The sequence below is a fragment of the Erythrolamprus reginae genome, chromosome 5 (genome assembly GCF_031021105.1).
Source record: "Erythrolamprus reginae isolate rEryReg1 chromosome 5, rEryReg1.hap1, whole genome shotgun sequence".
NCBI classification, from domain to species: Eukaryota; Metazoa; Chordata; class Lepidosauria; order Squamata; family Dipsadidae; genus Erythrolamprus; species Erythrolamprus reginae.
Window position 1 is genome coordinate 76,998,671 of NC_091954.1, and position 19,320 is coordinate 77,017,990.

The window sequence follows — 19,320 nt, forward strand, 5'->3', positions numbered from 1 at the left end:
GAATCTACAGAACTAAGGTCAATATTCATTTTTATTTACTTAGCTGGTGTCAACATCTTTTCATGTCTGTGCAAGCAAAAACTGGCAAAATAAAGAACACTTCTTAAAGGTTTTACATAGAATATCCTCCATAAAATATTTTTTAGAAAAGCAAGATAATGTAACAGCGTAAAATGTTGCAGCAGGACTACTTCTGAACTCAATGTGAAGACATCTCCCCAGTCAGGGCAAGAGATGGGAATAGAGCCCAGTGGCATACATGAACAAGCAATCCTTACTTTGGAAAGTGCTTTGCTCAAGCCTTCCTTTGCATTCTCCAGGACATCTTTTTCCAGCATGGCCTGGTTCAAAGATTCCTTCACATTCACTAGCTCTTTCTTCAGTACGGACATTTTTTCCTCAAGTTGCTCCAGAGACCTTTGCCTATGGAAAGATAAAAGTCTAATTAGACTTTGCAGTTTAACTAGCCATAGCAGATTATGCTGAATACAGTGGTGCCTCTACTTACGAACTTAATTCTTTCCATGACCAGGTCCTTAAGTAGAAAAGTTTATAAGAAGAAGCAATTTTTTCCCATAGGAATCAATGCAAAAGCAAATAATGCGTGTGATTGGGGAAACCACAGGGAGGGTGGAGGCCCTGTTTCCTCACAGGAGATTCCTAGAGAGGACCCACGGAGGCTTCTCCCCACCTTTTCTGGCCCTGTTTCCTCCCAGAAGATTCCTAGAGAGACCCCATGGAGGCTTCTCCCTGCCATTTCTGGTTATAGTTTCAGAGGCTCGGGTTTGTAAGTGGAAAATGGTTCTTGAGAAGAGGCAAAAAAATCTTGAACACCGGGTTCTTATCTAGAAAAGTTTGCAAGCAGAAGCGTTCTTAGGTAGAGGTACCACTGTACATTGTTGATACTTCCTGAATGTGTGGGGGTACCATATTCGTACTCTGCATCTGAGTTGGAGAATATGTACATTGACTTGCATGGTAGTCTCTGGTTAAGAGGTCCTAACTTGCATAAAAGAGGATGAAAATGTATGTGAGGACACTGGACTTTGGCATATTGCCCAAAATATGTCAAAACATATTTATGCTGCCCTTACATTTAGCAAGGAATACTGATGTCCACGGAGTCTATGGAGAGGGGGCGGCATACAAATCAAATCAAATCAAATCAATCAATCAATCAATCAATAATATGTAGTCACAATAGTACATAATGAGAATGGAAGAGATCTTAGAACACCCCACTCCAGCATTCTATTTTAAATCCAAGGCCACCATGACTCTGGAAAGGACTCTGATCAAACATAAGGGCAAATAGATATTCGTATTGTTTTTCTCCAGTAGCAACTATTAAAGTTATAGTCTCTTATTGTGGAATAACAATTAACAGTAGTCATATCTAAGCTTATTGTTGACTATGTGCTCCATAAATAACTACATTTTTAAGTAATCTAAAATGATTGTCTTCATATATTGCAGCATCCAATTCCATAATTGTTTCATAAATAAGTGCTATCTTTGCCTACTGTATCTCCAATTTTTCTATATTTAGTTATTTTTTAAAAATCCAAATTAACTAGCCCCGAAATGTAGCAATTTGATGGGTCTTTCTTAAAGGATCTAGGGCAGTGATGGTGAACCTAAGGCATGGGCGCCACAGGTGGCACGTGGAGCCATATCTGCTGGCACACGAGCTGTTGCCCTAGCTCAGCTCCAATGTGCATGTGTGTGCCAGCCAGCTGATTTTTAGCTCTCAAAAGACTCTGGGAGGACATTTTTGGCTTCCAGAGAGCCTCTGGGGGAATGGGGGAGGGCGTATTTAACTCCCAGGGAAGCCTTTGGAGTTTGGGGAGGGTGAAACACGAGCCTACTAGGCCCACCAGATGTTGGGAAACAGGCCATTTCTGGCTTCCAGAGGGCCTCTGGGGGGTGAAGGAATCTGTTTTTTGCATCCCACAGGCATTGAATTATGTGTGGGGGCACTTGTGCATGCGCTTCCATTGAGTGAAAAGGATTTGTTCTTCACAGATTACTTTCCCACCCAAATAATGGAATGTCTCAGCTGTCTTCTAGTAATTGCTGCCCACCAACATCCTCTTGGCCTCTTCCTCTTTCATTACACAGTCCTAGAGACCCAACTGTGGCATCTCACCCCCGCTCCAATTCCTTCCTCGTCCTCTCCCTTTCCTTAAAAGCATCTTCTTTTTGCTCTTCAAGGAGTTTTCGCTGTTTCTGTAGCTCTCCATTCAGCGATTTCAGGCGCTCTACCTCCAGATGGGAGGCATCAAGCTGTTGAGTCTGGCTTTCGACTGCTATCTCCAAGGCCTCCTTCTCTCTGAGAAATAAGGAAAAAAATATGAACAATTCTGGGGCAAGACCATTCAGACATGGCCATGCTTGTCAGGGTGGAACTATCATTGTATACCTCTAAAGACCAGTTGCTTCTTTGCAAAATAGAGCTTGGATGAATGATTTACTTTCTATCAGAAAATGGAGAAGAACAGATTGACCACCAGCCCTCGTTAAAACCATTTCTTTCCAACTACCTACCCCTATACTTTTGGTTCAGTTATAAAAGCCATACATTTGAAATACTTGCTAGAAGAAAAGCGTGGGACAAACTGGCAGAGAAAATCACTGAGTGATGAGAAGATTCTGCAATATTTTACTGCCTTCACTTGAAATCAAGTCTTGTCGGCCCACTTTTTAAAGAAGCATTGTTTGGCTTTCACTACCTGCATTAAAGAGATAGGCTGTGTTATCTCTGTTTGATTTCTAGGGTTTATAATGTTACAGGAAGTGGGGAGACAGGATTTGAGATTATCTCATAGTAGACTAATTGATATACCGCGAGAGCCATCATGGGGCTTCCTAGATTCGCCCACGTTTCTGCAACACTCCGCGGCCTGCACTGGCTGCCGATCGGTTTCCGGTCACAATTCAAAGTGTTGGTAATGACCTTTAAAGCCCTACATGGCATTGGGCCAGAATACATCCAGAACCGCCTTCTACCGCACGAATCCCAGCAGCTGATAAGGTCTCACAGAGTTGGCCTTCTCCGGGTCCCATCGACCAAACAATGTCATTTGGCGGGCCCCAGGGAAAGAGCCTTCTCTGTGGTGGCCCCGGCCCCCTGGAACCAACTCCCCCCAGAGATTAGAACGGCCCCCACCCTCCTTGTCTTTTGCAAATTACTTAAGACCCACCTTTGTCGCCAGGCATGGGAGAGTTAAGTTATCCTTTCCCCCTAGGCTATTACAAGTTATGCATGGTATGTTTGTGTGTATGTTTGGTTTTTTATAATAAGGGTTTTTTAGTTGTTTTTATTAATTGGATTGTTCATGCTGTTTTACCACTGTTGTTAGCCGCCCCGAGTCTGCAGAGAGGGGCGGCATACAAATCCAATAAATAATAATAATAATAATAATAATAATAATAATAATAATAATAATAATATACAGTGTTCCCTCGATTTTCATGGGGGGATGCGTTCCGAGACCACCCGCAAAAGTCGAATTTCCACGAAGTAGAGATGTGGAAGTAAATACACTATTTTTGGATATGAACAGTATCAAAAGCCATTCCTTAACACTTTAAACCCCTAAATTAAAATTTCCCATTCCCTTAGCAACAATTTAGATTATTACTCACCATGTTTATTTATTAAAGTTTATTTTAAAAAATATTTATTAAAGGTGGACAAAAATTTAGCGATGACATATGACGTCATCGGACGGGAAAAACCGTGGTATAGGGAAAAAAACTGCAAAGTATTTTTTAATTAATATTTTTGAAAAACTGTTGCATAGACTTTTCGCGAAGTTCAAACCCGTGAAAATCGAGGGAACACTGTACAGCATTCTGAGAGTCCACACATTCTTTTACAATAGACTGACACAAGCAAAGACAGGGCTGTCAAACTGGCGACCCATGGGCCGGATGTCCACACCCACGCCGACCACACCCATCTCTGCTCCATGAATGGGAAAATGTCATGAAATGTCATATGATGGCAGCTTGATGTGGCAAGTTAATGCATTTGCATGGAAATTGCATTTGTCCACTATGCCTGCATTTAGAGGATCTGTAAATATCCTCTTTATATGTTACTGGATACCTTTTCTTGCCAAATTAGTTTCTCTGAACAAATTAATTTTATACATATGCTTTTATAAACATCGAAGCTATATAATACCACTATAATATTGCTGAGTTAGTGTGCAGAGATATTTGATAACCTCTGGCAACAACAAATGCTGATGTATGTTATTCTCAAAGCCAGCATTTAATCATCACTTTAATCATCGCTGTTCACATCTTTGGCTGATGATCACAACAAAATGTAGTGCTAAAGAGTGAAATCATATCATCAGAACACAAGAACCTTCCATGTTAATATCGTGGAAAAATCGATAGTGCAGTTTTCTTTACCCTCCCAAGAGTAAGTACCCAACTCAATAATTAAAATTATACTCTGCACAAACATAACGAGCTACTTTATACTGGGTCAAAAAACCAGGGACATAAAATTGATGTGAAGCTGTTATCAGGAGGGAAATACCAATATTTTTGACCTTTCCCTTCACAACTGGAGATTTCTTTACCTAAAAAAAATTATCATACCTTTTACTTTGCAAAAGAAGAAATACATATACAGTGTTCCCTTGATTTCCGCGGGGGATGCGTTCCGAGACCGCCCACGAAAGTTGACTTTCCGCGAAGTAGAGATGCGGAAGTAAATACACCATGTTTGTCTATGGACAGTATCACAAGCCATCCTTTAACACTTTAAACCCCTAAATTACCATTTCCCATTCCCTTAACAACCATTTACTCACCATTATTACTGGTACTCACTATTGAATAAGACACTTAGTGATCCTGATATTTATAAACATAATTATTTATTAACAATAATCATTTTTTTGGTTTATTTATTGGCAAAAATTATTAGTTTGGCGATGACATATGACGTCATTGGGTGGGAAAAACCGTGGTATAGGAAAAAAAACCCGCAAAGTATTTTTAATTAATACTTTTTGAAAAACCGTGGTATAGGCTATTCGCGAAGTTCGAACCCGTGAAAATCGAGGGAACACTGTACTGGCATTCAACTCATCAAAAAGATTGTTGCTTGACAGCTTATCATGGATTTTGGCAATGAAATCAGAGTTGAAAGTTGCAAAAAAAAAACCCCCACATTCTCATGGAGTAGCATTGTGCCTCATTCTGATTTAGTACACTATTGTTTATACTTAATGATTGGCAACAACTCTCCAGCAGAGAGTTTTCCAGTCCTGTTTGCAAATGCTAATTTGGAATTTTCTGTGTGAAAATAGACACTCTGTTACTATGCCAAAGTCCTTCCCCAGAAGTTATGGGAATCTGCATAACGAGAAGAGTTTTTGTAAGTGACAAATCGCTGAAAAAGCTCTATGATGCATCTTCTGAGGCCACAACTGGTGCAACTTCCAGAAGAACTGAGTCAAAGCCGTGCCCCTTGAGATCATTACAGCAATAAGCCAGGGTTATTTGTTTTTTCCCCCCCACCACCTTCACCTTTCTAGAATTTCCACTGAGGATTTCCAATGTTGCGCTTTCTGCCTGCAGTCCTCCAGGGCCCTTGTCAGCTCTTCACATTCCTGCTTCTGTTCCTGCAGCTGTTGATCAGCTGCCTTCATTTCCTGCTGGCAGTCGGCAAGCTGCTTCTTGACAGATCCCAGGATATCTCTGCAGGATTCCAACTGCACATGCGATTCCTGTTCATAGAGATCAAACAGGAAGTTCTTTTCACATCAAATGCCACAAAGCATACATGAGGGGAGAGAAAATAGACTAACTATCCTGGATCTTGAAAGCTTAGAACTGCAACGCCTAAAACACGATTTAAGTATTGCCCACAAGATCATATGCTGCAACGTCCTTCCGGTCAATGACTACTTCAGCTTCAACAGCAACAACACAAGAGCACGCAACAGATTCAAACTTAACATCAACCGCTCCAAACTTGACTGTAAAAAATATGACTTTAACAATCGAGTTGTCGAAGCGTGGAATTCATTGCCAGACTCAGTGGTGTCAGCCCCCAGCCCCAAACATTTCTCCCTAAGACTCTCCACGATTGACCTCTCCAAGTTCCTAAGAGGCCAGTAAGGGGCGTACATAAGTGCAATGATGTGCCTATCGTCCCCTGTCCAATCTTCTTTCCTTATCTCATATATCATACATTTTCTCTCCTTTCCTCCAATCTCTCTTCTTTCTTACTTTCTATCATTATATATATTACTTAATGTCTATTCTCCTTGATATGTATTGTATATTGGACAAAGAATAAATAAATAAATAAAAACATTAAACAGATAAACCAAGTGCTCCAATCAATATCCCAGTCCATCCTAATGAGCCAAATTCTTAAAGCAATGGGTGTGTGTGAGAGAGGGGGGTTCTAAAAGAAACCTTGAAAACGAGTACCAAAACTTAAGCCTCAAAATCGGTCCCTTGGTCTTTCTGATAAGCTATATCTTCCCCCACTGACAATGTGCTAGATAATAATAGCTGTCAAAGGAGTTATAACGGCTATTTCTTTGCCATGTAAATAAAGGGATGGGAGAGGAATAGATTTTATCCTCTTTCTTTCTTTAGCATCAATTATATGAAGTGTTCTGTTGGGCTCTCTGGCAGACTCCTCCCGAAAATTCACAGATACAAATTTCAGACACACACACACGTTTGAAAATTCAAAACAATGTTCTTTATCATGAAAATTCACTTAAACTAAGCACTCTTTTGGTATAGCAAAGAGCACTCATCTCCAAACAAACAGGTAATTTGTACAAGTCCCTTATCAGTTCTGTGATACTTAGCTTGCAGCTGTGAGGCAATTCACAGTCCTTCTTCTTTCACAAAGTGAAACACACTTTGCTCTGGTTTAGTTTCAAAGCGGGGGAAAATCAGCACACAAAAAGTCAAAGTCAGTAAAGCAGGCACGAAACACAACGATCAGATAATCCTCCACAATGGCCAAACCCACAGGCTGCTATTTATAGCAGCCTCACTAATTACCACAGCCCCACCCAACCACAGGTGGCCTCATTTTCTTTGATAATAATCTCTCAGATGTTGTTGCCTATGCATCGCTCTCCGTATGCCTGGCTGTATCATTAACTCTTGTTCTGAATCCAAGGAGGAGCTAGATAATTGATCTCCTTCTGAGCTGTCTGCCAGACTCTCCTCCTCCCTGTCACTCATGTCTTCTTGGTCAGAGGCGCCTTCATCAGCATATTCCACCAGGGGCAAAACAGGCCTGCAGCATGTGGATGTCTCCCCCACATCCACAGTCCTTGGGGCAGGAGCTGGGCCAGAGCTAACCACAACATGAAGGAGTAAGATTGAGGAATAATTCTACTGGTAAAACTAGACTTTAGAGATACATTTCCTCTCTTAGGAACTTTGCATTACACTGAAACATAGCGAAGGAAGTGGGTGAGAATACATTTATTTTATTTATTTATTTATTTAGATTTGTATGCCGCCCCTCTCCGCAGACTCGGGGCGGCTCACAACAAAGTGAAAACAATTTACAACAAATCTAAATTACTGCTTAAAAACATTTAAAAACCCCATTTTCTAAATACACATACATACAAACATGCCATTCATAAATTGTATATGCCCGGAGGAGATGTCTCAGTTCCCCCATGCCTGACGACAAAGGTGGGTTTTAAGGAGCTTACGAAAGGCAAGGAGAGTAGGGGCAGTTCTAATCTCCGGGGGGAGTTGGTTCCAGAGGGCCGGGGCCGCCACAGAGAAGGCTCTTCCCCTGGGGCCCGCCAACAGAGGCCCTGGGGCCCGCCATTGTTTAGTTGACGGGATCCGGAGAAGGCCCACTCTGTGGGACCTAATCGGTCGCTGGGATTCGTGCGGCAGCAGGCGGTCTCAGAGATATTCTGGTCCAGTGCCATGAAGGGCTTTAAAGGTCATAACCAACACTTTGAATTGTGACCGGAAGTTGATCGGCAACCAATGCAGACTGCGGAGTGTTGGTGAAACATGGGCATACCTAGGTAAGCCCATGACTGCTCTCGCTCTCTCTATTAATAAAGAGGTGACAAGTTTTATAAAATAGCATTTATCTGGAATGGAATGGATAATCTTTTGGGAACTTATAATTTCAAAGAGGGGTGCTGAGGATGCAACAATGATAGAAAATGGGTTGGCATCTTCCAGCTTGTTTATACTTTGTGTATGTTCCCTCCCACAAATTGTGGGGAAACTATTGTATTATCCACTCACTCCTCAGATTAAAATACTTTTGTCCTTAATATTAAAATGGGGCAGGAGAAAATATTTCACCAAAGGAGAAATGGAGAAATATGTTCTTAAAGGCAGAAAGCAGCCCCAGTCTTTCTACCATAGGAAAACAGCATCAAGTAGAAGAGACTGGGTTTTTTGGAATGGAGATTTGGTATCCATTCAGAAAAACTGAGCCTATCCAGACAAAAAATATCTTCAGCCACAAACAAGAGATGGGACTAAGAAATCTATCTATCTACAGGGATACCTCGTCTTACAAACCCCTCATCATTGAAACTTTTTGAGATACGAACCCGGGGTTTAAGATTCCTTTGCCTTGTCTTAAAAACCCTTTCCGTCTTACGAACCTGTGTCCGGGTCCATGGGCTCTCTTACTGCGCCTGCGCTCTCTGACTGCCGAAGGGATTCCCCTGCCTTGTGACTGTCACCGCCGGGATTTCCCATTTGCTTGCATGGGAATTCCCCACACCCTTTTGCTTGCACCTGAGGCGGGGAATGCTGCAGCTGCCCCATTTCCCTGCCACTTTCCCATCTAGCCCTCTGCTTCCTTTGCTCCCCACAGCTGCCCCATCCTGCTGCCAAAATCCCCCCTAGCCTGCCGCTTCCTTTGCTCTCGCTGCTTAAATCATCCTTCCAAAAGCTTCCTACACTGCTCCAAATTGCCCCCAAAATCGCTCCCCCAAAAGCTTCCGATCTTGCCCCAAATTGCTCCAAAACTCAACACTCCAAAAACTTCCTATCTTGCCCCAAATTGCTCCAAAAATCACCCCTTCAAAAACTTCCTATCTTGCCCCAAATTGCTCCAAAATTTGCCACTCCAAAAGCTTCCTAAACCGCTCCAAATTGCCCCCAAAATCGCTCCCCCAAAAGCTTCCTAAGCCACCCCAAATCACTTCCAAAGTCTTCCAAACTCACCTCTCTTTTCAAAATGCCTCGTTTCTCCTTGCTGCCTTTCTTCATTCCATTTGCCTTCGTTAGGACCTCAATTTGGGTGGCATAGGGAGCAGCTGGATTTGGCGATTTTAGAAGCAATTTGGGGCAAGATAGGAAGCTTTTGGAGTGGCGGTTTTTGGAGCAATTTGGGGCAAGGTAGGAAGCTTTTGGAGTGGCAATTTTTGGAGCAACTTGGGGCAACGTAGGAAGGTTTTGAAGGGACAATTTTGGGAGAGATTTGGGGCAGCCGTTAGGACCTCCATTCCTTGTTTCTCCTTGCTGTCTGTCTCCACTCGGTGAGCCTTCACTTTGTCCCCCCCGCCGCTTTTTTTAAAGCCTTAAAGTTTGGGTTTTCCTAATGGGTTTGCCTGCATTATTTGCTTTTACATTGATTCCTATGGGAAACAATGTTTCGTCTTATGAACTTTTCACCTTATGAAACTCGTCCCGGAACCAATTAAGTTCGTAAGACAAGGCATCACTCTATCTATCTACCTACCTATCTCTCTCTCTCTCTCTCTACCTACCTACCTACCTACCTACCTACCTATATGACTCAACAACAAAAAAATCACACATAACCCTTCCCTGGTACAAGCTGATACAGGAGATGTAGCCTAGAGGCTAAGGCCACTGCCTTACAAGGCAGAGCCCCAGGTTCACATTCCAGTAAGGGTGTGGCTCCTTGATAAAGGCAAATAAGCCCAAAATAGATCTATAGTAGTCTCCCTTCCTTTTCATTACCAGCAAAATATGTTACACTTATAGATTATAATTGTTGGCTATAAAAACCTTATCTGCCTTGGAATATGGGCCCTGGTGGGGCAGAGAGGCAAAAAGAAAGCTGTGATGCTCCTTCCATATACCAGGGTGACTCAACAAAAAAAAAATCACACATAACCCTTCCCTGGAACAACCTGATACAAGAGATGAACCTGTAGCCTAGAGGCTAAGGCCACTGCCTTACAAGGCAGAGTCCCAGGTTCAAATCCCATTAAGGGTGTGGCTACCTGATGAAGGAAAATAAGCCCAAAATAGATCTATAGTAGTCTCCCTTTCTTTTCATTATTAGCAAAATATGTTACATACATACATACATACATACATACATACATACATACATACATACATTTCTATGCTGCCCTTCTCCTGGGACTCAGGGTGACTCACAGTAAACAAGTATAGAATATAAAGAAATCTAATATTAAAATAAATTAAAATCTCAATACAAAGACAAATAAAGATATAAACATAAGTTATACTCTAAACCCCCTAATATTAAAAAAACAATCATTCCCATTCATTCCATCATTATTCACTTATGGGCCAGGGGTGGATGTTGAAGTTTCAGTGACCCTAAGCCTGTCAGCAGATTTCCCAACACTAATTCTAAGGATAGGACATGAGCTTCAAGACATAATAGGATTAATTCACTCCCATTGAAATACTAAAAGATACAAAACTCACTACATTACACAACCCCCCCAAGCATTTCAACCACCAAACCTCAGAACCCTATAAAAATCCATCCACTCATTCAGCATTATGTCAGTCAGCCCAGAATCATGCTGCTGTCAGGGAAGTTCTGAAAAACTAAATAAACGGAGATCTTGTTTCCTTGCAGCCAGCTTCCATTTTCCCCCCTGAATTGGAACTGGACTGGATTTTTTAGAAGGTAGGTAGGTAGATTAGATAGATAGATAGATAGATAGATAGATAGATAGATAGATAGATAGATAGATAGATTAGATAGATTAGATAGATTAGATAGATTAGATAGATAGATAGATAGATAGATAGATAGATAGATAGATAGATAGATAGATAGATTAGATAGATACGTAGGTAGGTAGGTAGGTAAGGATGGAGGGAGGGAGGGAGGTAGATTAGATAGATAGATAGATAGATAGATAGATAGATAGGTAGGTAGGTAGGTAGATTAGACAGACAGACAGACAGACAGACAGACAGACAGACAGACAGGACGGTCTTGGCATATTCGGGTTTCTTCCCGTGTAGGATTTGGAAATTTCTGGTGACATTTCGACGAGGTCCCACTCGTCATCTTCAGGCTGGTGCTTCTGTCCTTGTTCTAGGGCGAACACACTAGAACAAGGACAGAAGCACCAGCCTGAAGATGACGAGTGGGACCTCATCGAAACGTCGCCAGAAATTTCCAAATCCTACATGGGAAGAAACCCGAATATGCCAAGACCGTCATACCTGTACCCGTGAAAATCTACAAAAACATAGATAGATAGATAGATAGATAGATAGATAGATAGATAGATAGATAGATAGATAGATAGATAGATAGATGATAGATAGATAGATAGATAGATAGATAGATAGATATAGATACATACATACATACATACATACATACATACATACATACATACATACATATCAGACTGGATTTTTCTCCCTACACTATTCTTTTGATTTTTGGTAATGAGATTGTTGAAGTCTAGCTCCAGAGTCAAAAGTGCCTCTGTAGATCTTCCCCTCCCAAAAGCCATTGGTGGCCATATGCTGCCTTATTGGAGTCATAGATTGTTTACTGATCTATATCTTTCTCCCAGATATACAGAACAATGAAAAGAAACAGACATTATTCAAGTAGGTTCAATATACACGAAACACATGACAACAAAAAAAGTATGAGTGAGAGGTTTTCCAGAGGGTCTATGTGAATGGGAGTTGGGAATAAGTCTAAGGAGGAAAATTGAGAGTTTGCAAAAATGCCAAGGTAATTTATTATTCATAAATTTCCTTTCCCATCTAGTTGCTGATGGGTTCAATATGTAGCTTTATCCTTTTGGGTTTTCTTTTTATTAATGTTTACCACAAATCTCTTTGGTAGGTTATGCATTGTGCTTAGAGCAATACCCAGGCTAAATTACCCAGAAACTTTACAGCCAAAAATCTGAATTGTGATCTTCTAAAACTTAATCTAACTTCTACGTCACAATGGAAACTTATCTGAAACGGACATAACAGTTCAAACAGAAAGGAAGCAGCTCTGCATGTAATGAAGCCAATGTGGATAATTTAAATCTGGGAACAGATTGCACATAGAGATGGTAAAGACTGCTGGATGTTTCTTCTGTCCCTAAGGTGTTCTGCCTAGCCCATTTGGACTTCTTTTCAGTTTCACCTGCCTGGAAGAAGTGCAGCTGGGGAGAACAGCTGTAGGTGCAGAAAGAGTTCAGCGTTGATCTCTGGTCACTGCTTTACTACCTGAAATTATCTCTTGCAGCTGTTTACACTATAGTTATACAGCTGAGTTGAAGATATAAATCTGCAGCTGTGGATCTAGTATATCTTTCCAGCATTCGCAAAATCCACCTGGGATGGCCAACGGTCATGCGTGGATAGCAATAGCCACTAAAATGTGAATGTTAATTGAAGTACAAGCATCATGGGCCTTATCTTTTGACAGAAAATAAACCCAGACAACTCGAAATGTATTAAAATAAAGAGCACTGCACTCTAATAGAATATTTCTAATATCTGTTTAATTTACAAATAAACTAGGGCAAAATATCTCTCCCCCACACCATTCTATAGACCAGTGTTTCCCAACCATGGCAACTTAAAGATATCTGGACTTCAATTCTGGGAGTTGAAGTCCAAATATCTTCAAGTTGCCAAGGTTGGGAAACACTGCTCTAGACCAATGGTTCTCAACCTGGGGGTTGGGACCCCGTTAGAGTCTAGATCAGTGATGGCGAACCTATGGCATGGGTGCCACAGGTGGCACGCGGAGCCATATCTGCTCGCTATCTATCTATCTATCATCTATCTATCATCTATCTATCTATCATCTATCTATCATCTATCTATCTATCTATCTATTGTTATTATTATTATTATTATTATTATTATTATTATTATTATTATTTATTAGATTTGTATGCCGTCCCTCTCCGAAGACTCGGGGCGGCTCACAACAAGATCTATCTATCTATCTATCTCCGCAGGCAGGTTGTTCCACTGGTTGATAGCTCTGACCATCAGGAAGGAAGTTCTTCATTATTTCTAAGTTGGATCTCTCTCCCTTGGTCAGTTTCCAGCCGTTGTTCCTCATGTTCCATTGCCCTAGCTCAGCTCCAACGTGCATGTGTGTGCCGGCCAGCTGATTTTTGGCTTACACAGAGCCTCTGTGAGGGTGTTTTTGGCTTCCAGAGAGCATACAGGAGGGTGGGGGAAGGTGTTTTTTCTCTCCCCCAGCTCCAGGGAAGCCTTTGGACCCTGGGGAGGGGGAAACACGGCCTACTGGGCCCACCAGAAGTTGGGAGACTGTCCATTTCCAACCTCCAAACAGCCTCCAGGGGATGGGGGAAGGTGTTTTCGCCCTCCCCAGGCATTGAATTATGGGTGTGGGCACTCGTGCATGTGCGATAGCCCAAGTGCACCCTTTTTCAGCACCCGAGGGAAAAAAGGTTCGCCATCACTGGTCTAGATTCTAGACAAAATACACACCTGTTAACAATACTGACAACTTTTTTGTTGTGAGAGTCTGTGTGATACTTAGACATTGTTCAGTTTGTTTTGTTTTTAATTTTACTATAAAAAGGAGATAAGTTTCTGCTCTAAGTGATAATGTCTGATTCCAAAGGATATTTTAGCTTTATTCACAAAGGGTCAGCCATTTGGCTATATATAACAAAATGGAGGCTTAGGGACTTTTATAGGGAAAAAAGAAGAAATATGGACCACAGAATTACAAACAACTTCCCTTAAACTTACAACTTCCAGATATCTTCTCCAACTTCTCAATTTTACAAAAACAGAATTAAATCCTGGGACAAATATTTTAGTCCAAATACTAAATACAATATGCTATAAATCAATGTATATTGGAATTAATAAGTGTTTCTGAATTCCCCAAGTGACAGTCTTTCTACTCCAGTGCACTTACATCTTTCTCTATAGCCAACACTTCAGATTGATTCCAAATTGTCTTAACTGCCTTTGTAGCCAAATGTTACAAGGAATCGCATTTAATAGTTGGGGAAAATCACAACTGGCCCATTCTCCATAAAAGTGGACAACTCCTGAATAAATATATCTAAATATGTAAAAAATATGATTTCAACAATCGAGTTATCGAAGCGTGAAACTCATTACCGGACTCAATTGTGTCAACCCCTAACCCCCAACATTTCTCCCTTAGACTCTCCACGATTGACCTCTCCAGGTTCCTAAGAGGCCAGTAAGGGGCGTACATAAGTGCACTGGTGTGCCTTTCGTCCCCTGTCCAATTGTCTTTCCTTTCTCTCACTTATCATATATATTCTCTTTCTTTCATATATCCTCTCCTCTAAGTTCACTTTTACCCTTATATATATATATTACTACATGTCTATTTTTCTTCCTATGTATTTGTGTATTGGACAAATGAATAAATAAATAAATTAAATAAATAAATATTACTTGAAATATATAGGAATTATATAAATATCATTAAACTTGATCATATCTGAACCTATATCCCTAGGGTCTGTAACTCACAGGGTACAAGGGCTGGAATGTCTGTCTCGCTTCTCCAGAGTAACACTGCCCTAGAGGTCAGATGGGATCCACTTTTCCTAGCTTTTTGAAATGAATGAAAATTTGACTTTATGAATATTTGAAAACTGATATGGAGGAGGAAAGTTGGTTACTGGATCATAGCTTATTTCTTAGTGCATGAAGTAATTCCTATCACCCATTTCCTCCCCTGTTGACTGTATGACTGTAACTTGTTGCGTATATCCTAAGATTTTTATTAATATTGCTTCTTCATTGCTTATTTGACCCCTATGACAATAATTAAGTGTTGTACCACATGATTCTTGACAAATGTATACTTTATTTTATGTACGTTGAGAGCATATGCCCCAAGACAAATTCCTTGTGTGTCCAATCACACTTGGCCAATAAAAATTCTATTCTATTCTATTCTATTCTATTCTAATTGATTATATAGTAGGGTCATTCTTTGTCAAGTGGACCAGATGAAATTGAAGGCTTATTTGAAAAGAAATGATCACAAAAACAACATATATGATAGAGAAAACATGAAGATGATTGAAGGTGAGAAAACAAAGAGCGATAGAAAAAAACTTGCTCTTTTTAATGAAGATGATTAAAGGTGATGAAATAGAGCTCTCTGTTTTCTCACCTTCAATCATCTTCAGTTTTACTTCATTAGAAAGAGCACATTTTTCCTATCATGTATGTTGTTTTTGTGAAGGTTTCTTTTCAAATAAGGCTGCAAAAATCACTCAAGTGGATACCTGGTCTGCTTGACAAAGAATGACCCAGTACATAATTTGTTAAATTATGTTTTAATCTTATTATTACATTTAGGTATGCCAGTTGCTCAGTCCTGGATAATATGTAAGTAAATAGAAGCTTAATGGATAAAATAAAAGCACTAGTATAGCCAACCTGCTCATGCTGTTGTGACTTTTGGATAAGGGCTTGCACTGCTTGTATTGCTGCATTCTGGCAGGATGGAGAATGTATTTGGGACCGAGTTGTCCATTGGTGCTGAGATGAGCTAAAGCCCAGGGGATAAGTGTGCCATATTGTGTCTTCTTCTGGTACAGCTTTGGCATTATCTTTGGAGATAGGTCCTATGTTCTTTGATTCAGCAAGAGCCAACTAAAAGGAAAGTTGAGAAGAAGTACATCCTAATCAAATGAATGTTATTGAAAAGATCCTGGTGCATGGGGACTGCCTAGAATGTCAGAGTTGGATTCCAGTGACTCTTAAGTTAAATTCAGATGGCATTGTGAAGTACAACAAATGTATTTAACAGGCAGGCCCTAATGTATAAGTTTATTTAACAACCAGAAATAAGGGTAGCGCATTTTAAGTCAGTGTATTGGGATGACAATTCCATTACTTTTTCAGTACTTTTGAATTATTGTTCTTTATGTTATAGCTTTATACAGCTGCAGTAAAATTATAACATATGGTACAAAACCTTCCCATGAAACTATACTAAGTTAGGTGGCTATTTGTTTTCAAATATTTGCCTCCTAATTGACATTTATTCAACATGTTGGGGTCTCAGATCAGTACTTTAGAGCTCCTAGCTTCGCCTTCAGGAGGACAGATGTTTGGCTCCTTAATTTAGCTCAGCCCTAGAGTATTTTATTATAGCTAGCAAAGGAATATTGCTCAAGATGGGAGACCTATCTGCAAATAAAGAGCAATGTGAGTTTGGGTCTGCTCATTGGATATTTAATAGTGTATGTTTCAAGGGCATCCTCTAAAGGAAGAAGTGGCCTGTGTTCATTCAATATCAGCTTGTCTGATACAAGGGAGATATATAGCCCATGCAATCTGAGGCCATGCAAATTTGGGATTTAAAAATACTATTGTTACTAAGTGTACACGGGTATCTAGTTGATTTAACACATCATTTCCTTAAGCTTATGTCAGTCAAATAACATCCATATCAGGGGTGGGTTCTAACTTACTTTGCTGTTGATTTGCTTCCTCCCACACCATATAACTGAGCTGTATGGCGACGTGCATACGCAGTGCCAAAAATTCCCCACACACACACAGAAAAAAGAAAGCCATAAACAAGATGGCAATGTATGCAAAGTGCTGGAAATTTCGCTTCTGCACACGCACAGAAGAAAAAAAATCAGAAAAGAATCCCCCCCCCAATTCCCTCCCCCCAAAAATAATTTTAAAAAGATGGCGACATCCACAGACCAGTTCCAACTGAACCGGTTCCATGATGTCACAGTGACATCACCAGCGGTTTGCTACCAGTTCCATAGAACCGGTGTGAACCAGGAAGAACCCCCTTCTGATTCATACCCCTATATAGTGAAAATAAGTTGGGTTTGTCATAATTTAAGCAGGAGAGTTTTACGTATATGAAAAGAAATGTTTAGGTAAAAAGTTTACATCTATCTTTTTTTTCTCATGAAAAATAATTGCTGTTAATTTTGTTGGTTTAAGATTTAGGAACCAGATGGCTTTTAGGAACCAGCCCAAATAACTCAATTCTATTACACCAGGGCACAATCTGCAAAAATGTTATACCAGCCACCAAATGCTTATCCTCTTCAACAGAATACTACAGTACATTGTTTCATAGCTCTCATTAATTTCAGTGGGGCTTGTTCTACATAATTATCTAATGAATGGCATCTTCATTTACATTTTTTAAAATGTAGTTTTCTACATTTTTCATAAAATATATACCATGCATCCAGTTAAATGGTAGACCTTTTTATGTAAAAACACATTATGGTTTAATATTTCACACACCTTTGTGATGCTTTTTAAAGTATGTTGCAAAGATTCAGTTTCCTCTTTCAGATCCTTCATTTCTTCTAGATCTCCAATTTTACTGGCTTCCTAGTGTTCAAAGACAAGCAGTTGCTCATAAATAGACATGGGGGAAAACAGAGAAACATGAATAGGCAAATCAATCTAACATTGTAGCTCAATGTGATTATTATGCCCTTTTGGAGAATGCTTGTGGTTGTAAACATATGGGGTTTTGTTTGACAGAATGACAGAAATTAGGGTTGGGGGAGGTTTGTACCAATTTCTGAATGTCCATTTTTAAGGCAGAGATTGTCTTGTCTTTCTTTGTGTTCTGTTCCTTAAGCTTATCACCCAAAGTGGTCAATTCAGTAATCCTGTAAGTCAAGAAACCAGACACAGAAGATGTATTAGTCAGGAAGATTAATCAGTAACTCATAAAGGATACGTTATTTATATCTTTGAGATCATTATAAAGAAACAAAAGTTCCAATTCACACATCATCTTAAAAAGGCTGGAGAAAAGAGCTGAAAGCGATTAGATCATAATATGCTATGTAATCCAAGACCACAGAACGATAAGAAAAAAGCAAATCCAGCAAGAAACTTTGTATTGTTGACACGAATGTTCAAGAGGAGCAAGGTCTGGAACCACAGATTGGAGGCAGTGAAAATAGCCCATATCTTCCATAGACCCAGTTGCCTCTTCTGCCCTCTTTCTTAAGGAGTGCAAACTTAAAAACTCAATCCTTCAACCAGCATTCCAACATTTACTTTTTACTTTCTGTGTTATATATTGCGTGTATTAACAAGGACCATAGGAGATTATTATTATTATTTATTGGATTTGTATGCCGCCCCTCTCCGCAGACTCGGGGCGGCTAACAACAGTGGTAAAACAAAATGAACAATCCAATTAATAAAAACAACTAAAAAACCCTTATTATAAAAAACCAAACATACACACAAACATACCATACATAACTTGTAATAGCCTAGGGGGAAAGGATAACTTAACTCCCCCATGCCTGGCGACAAAGATGGGTCTTAAGTAATTTGCGAAAGACAAGGAGGGTGGGGGCCGTTCTAATCTCTGGGGGGAGTTGGTTCCAGAGGGCCGGGGCCACCACAGAGAAGGCTCTTCACCTGGGGCTCGCCAAACGACATTGTTTGGTCGACGGGACCCGGAGATTGCAAGGCTCTTGCTGATAATGCTATTTCCTGGGGACATTCCATGTTGTAGTGCATGCATATATGTGCGTGTGTCTAGTTTCCTGTGTCCCCAAGGTCAGGGTACATGCTCATTTATACCACTGGCTCTTCTGACCTCATTGGGCCTTCTATCTCAACTAGATGTCTAAAGATAGACATTTATTATCATATAAACTTTCATACATCTAACTATACTATATCAGATGTATGTAATATAGTCCTGAAAAGGGAATTTTGCAGGCATACACAGCTGTGCTTTGATGTAGAAGCAAGATGCATATGATGGTTATGATAAAAAATGTATTCAATAATATGTCTGTTATTCTTTAAGATGTCATTACAATCTTCGTTGTTTTTGTTAACAAAGTCAAGAAATCAGGATGTGACTTTCAACGTGCCAGCCTCTAATATATTTATTTGCAATTGCCTTGAGTCCCATAAAAATTCAACAGGGATGAGAAAGAGAATCCTGGAGGGCTAATTTATTGTCTGGGAAGTAGATGTTTTATGACGAACTATACTCACTAAGACAGTCATTTTATAGGGTAATGTGTTCTCAAAATTCCAGCTGTGTCC

General features: G+C 40.1%; 1 protein-coding gene across 3 annotated transcripts in view; it reads right to left on the reverse strand.

Annotated features, from left to right (window-relative positions):
- The window catches only part of CROCC2 (ciliary rootlet coiled-coil, rootletin family member 2), a 143,714-nt gene that overhangs the window by 93,496 nt on the left and 30,898 nt on the right, over nucleotides 1–19,320 (reverse strand). For all 3 annotated transcript variants that reach the window (XM_070753238.1, XM_070753236.1, XM_070753237.1), the window contains exons 10-15: nucleotides 17,813–17,909; nucleotides 17,533–17,622; nucleotides 15,685–15,900; nucleotides 5,557–5,756; nucleotides 2,150–2,332; nucleotides 279–423 (exon numbers count right to left, since the gene is read on the reverse strand). In XM_070753238.1, the coding sequence (XP_070609339.1) occupies nucleotides 279–423; nucleotides 2,150–2,332; nucleotides 5,557–5,756; nucleotides 15,685–15,900; nucleotides 17,533–17,622; nucleotides 17,813–17,909 (931 nt within the window). The remainder of the gene's footprint in view (nucleotides 1–278; nucleotides 424–2,149; nucleotides 2,333–5,556; nucleotides 5,757–15,684; nucleotides 15,901–17,532; nucleotides 17,623–17,812; nucleotides 17,910–19,320) is intronic.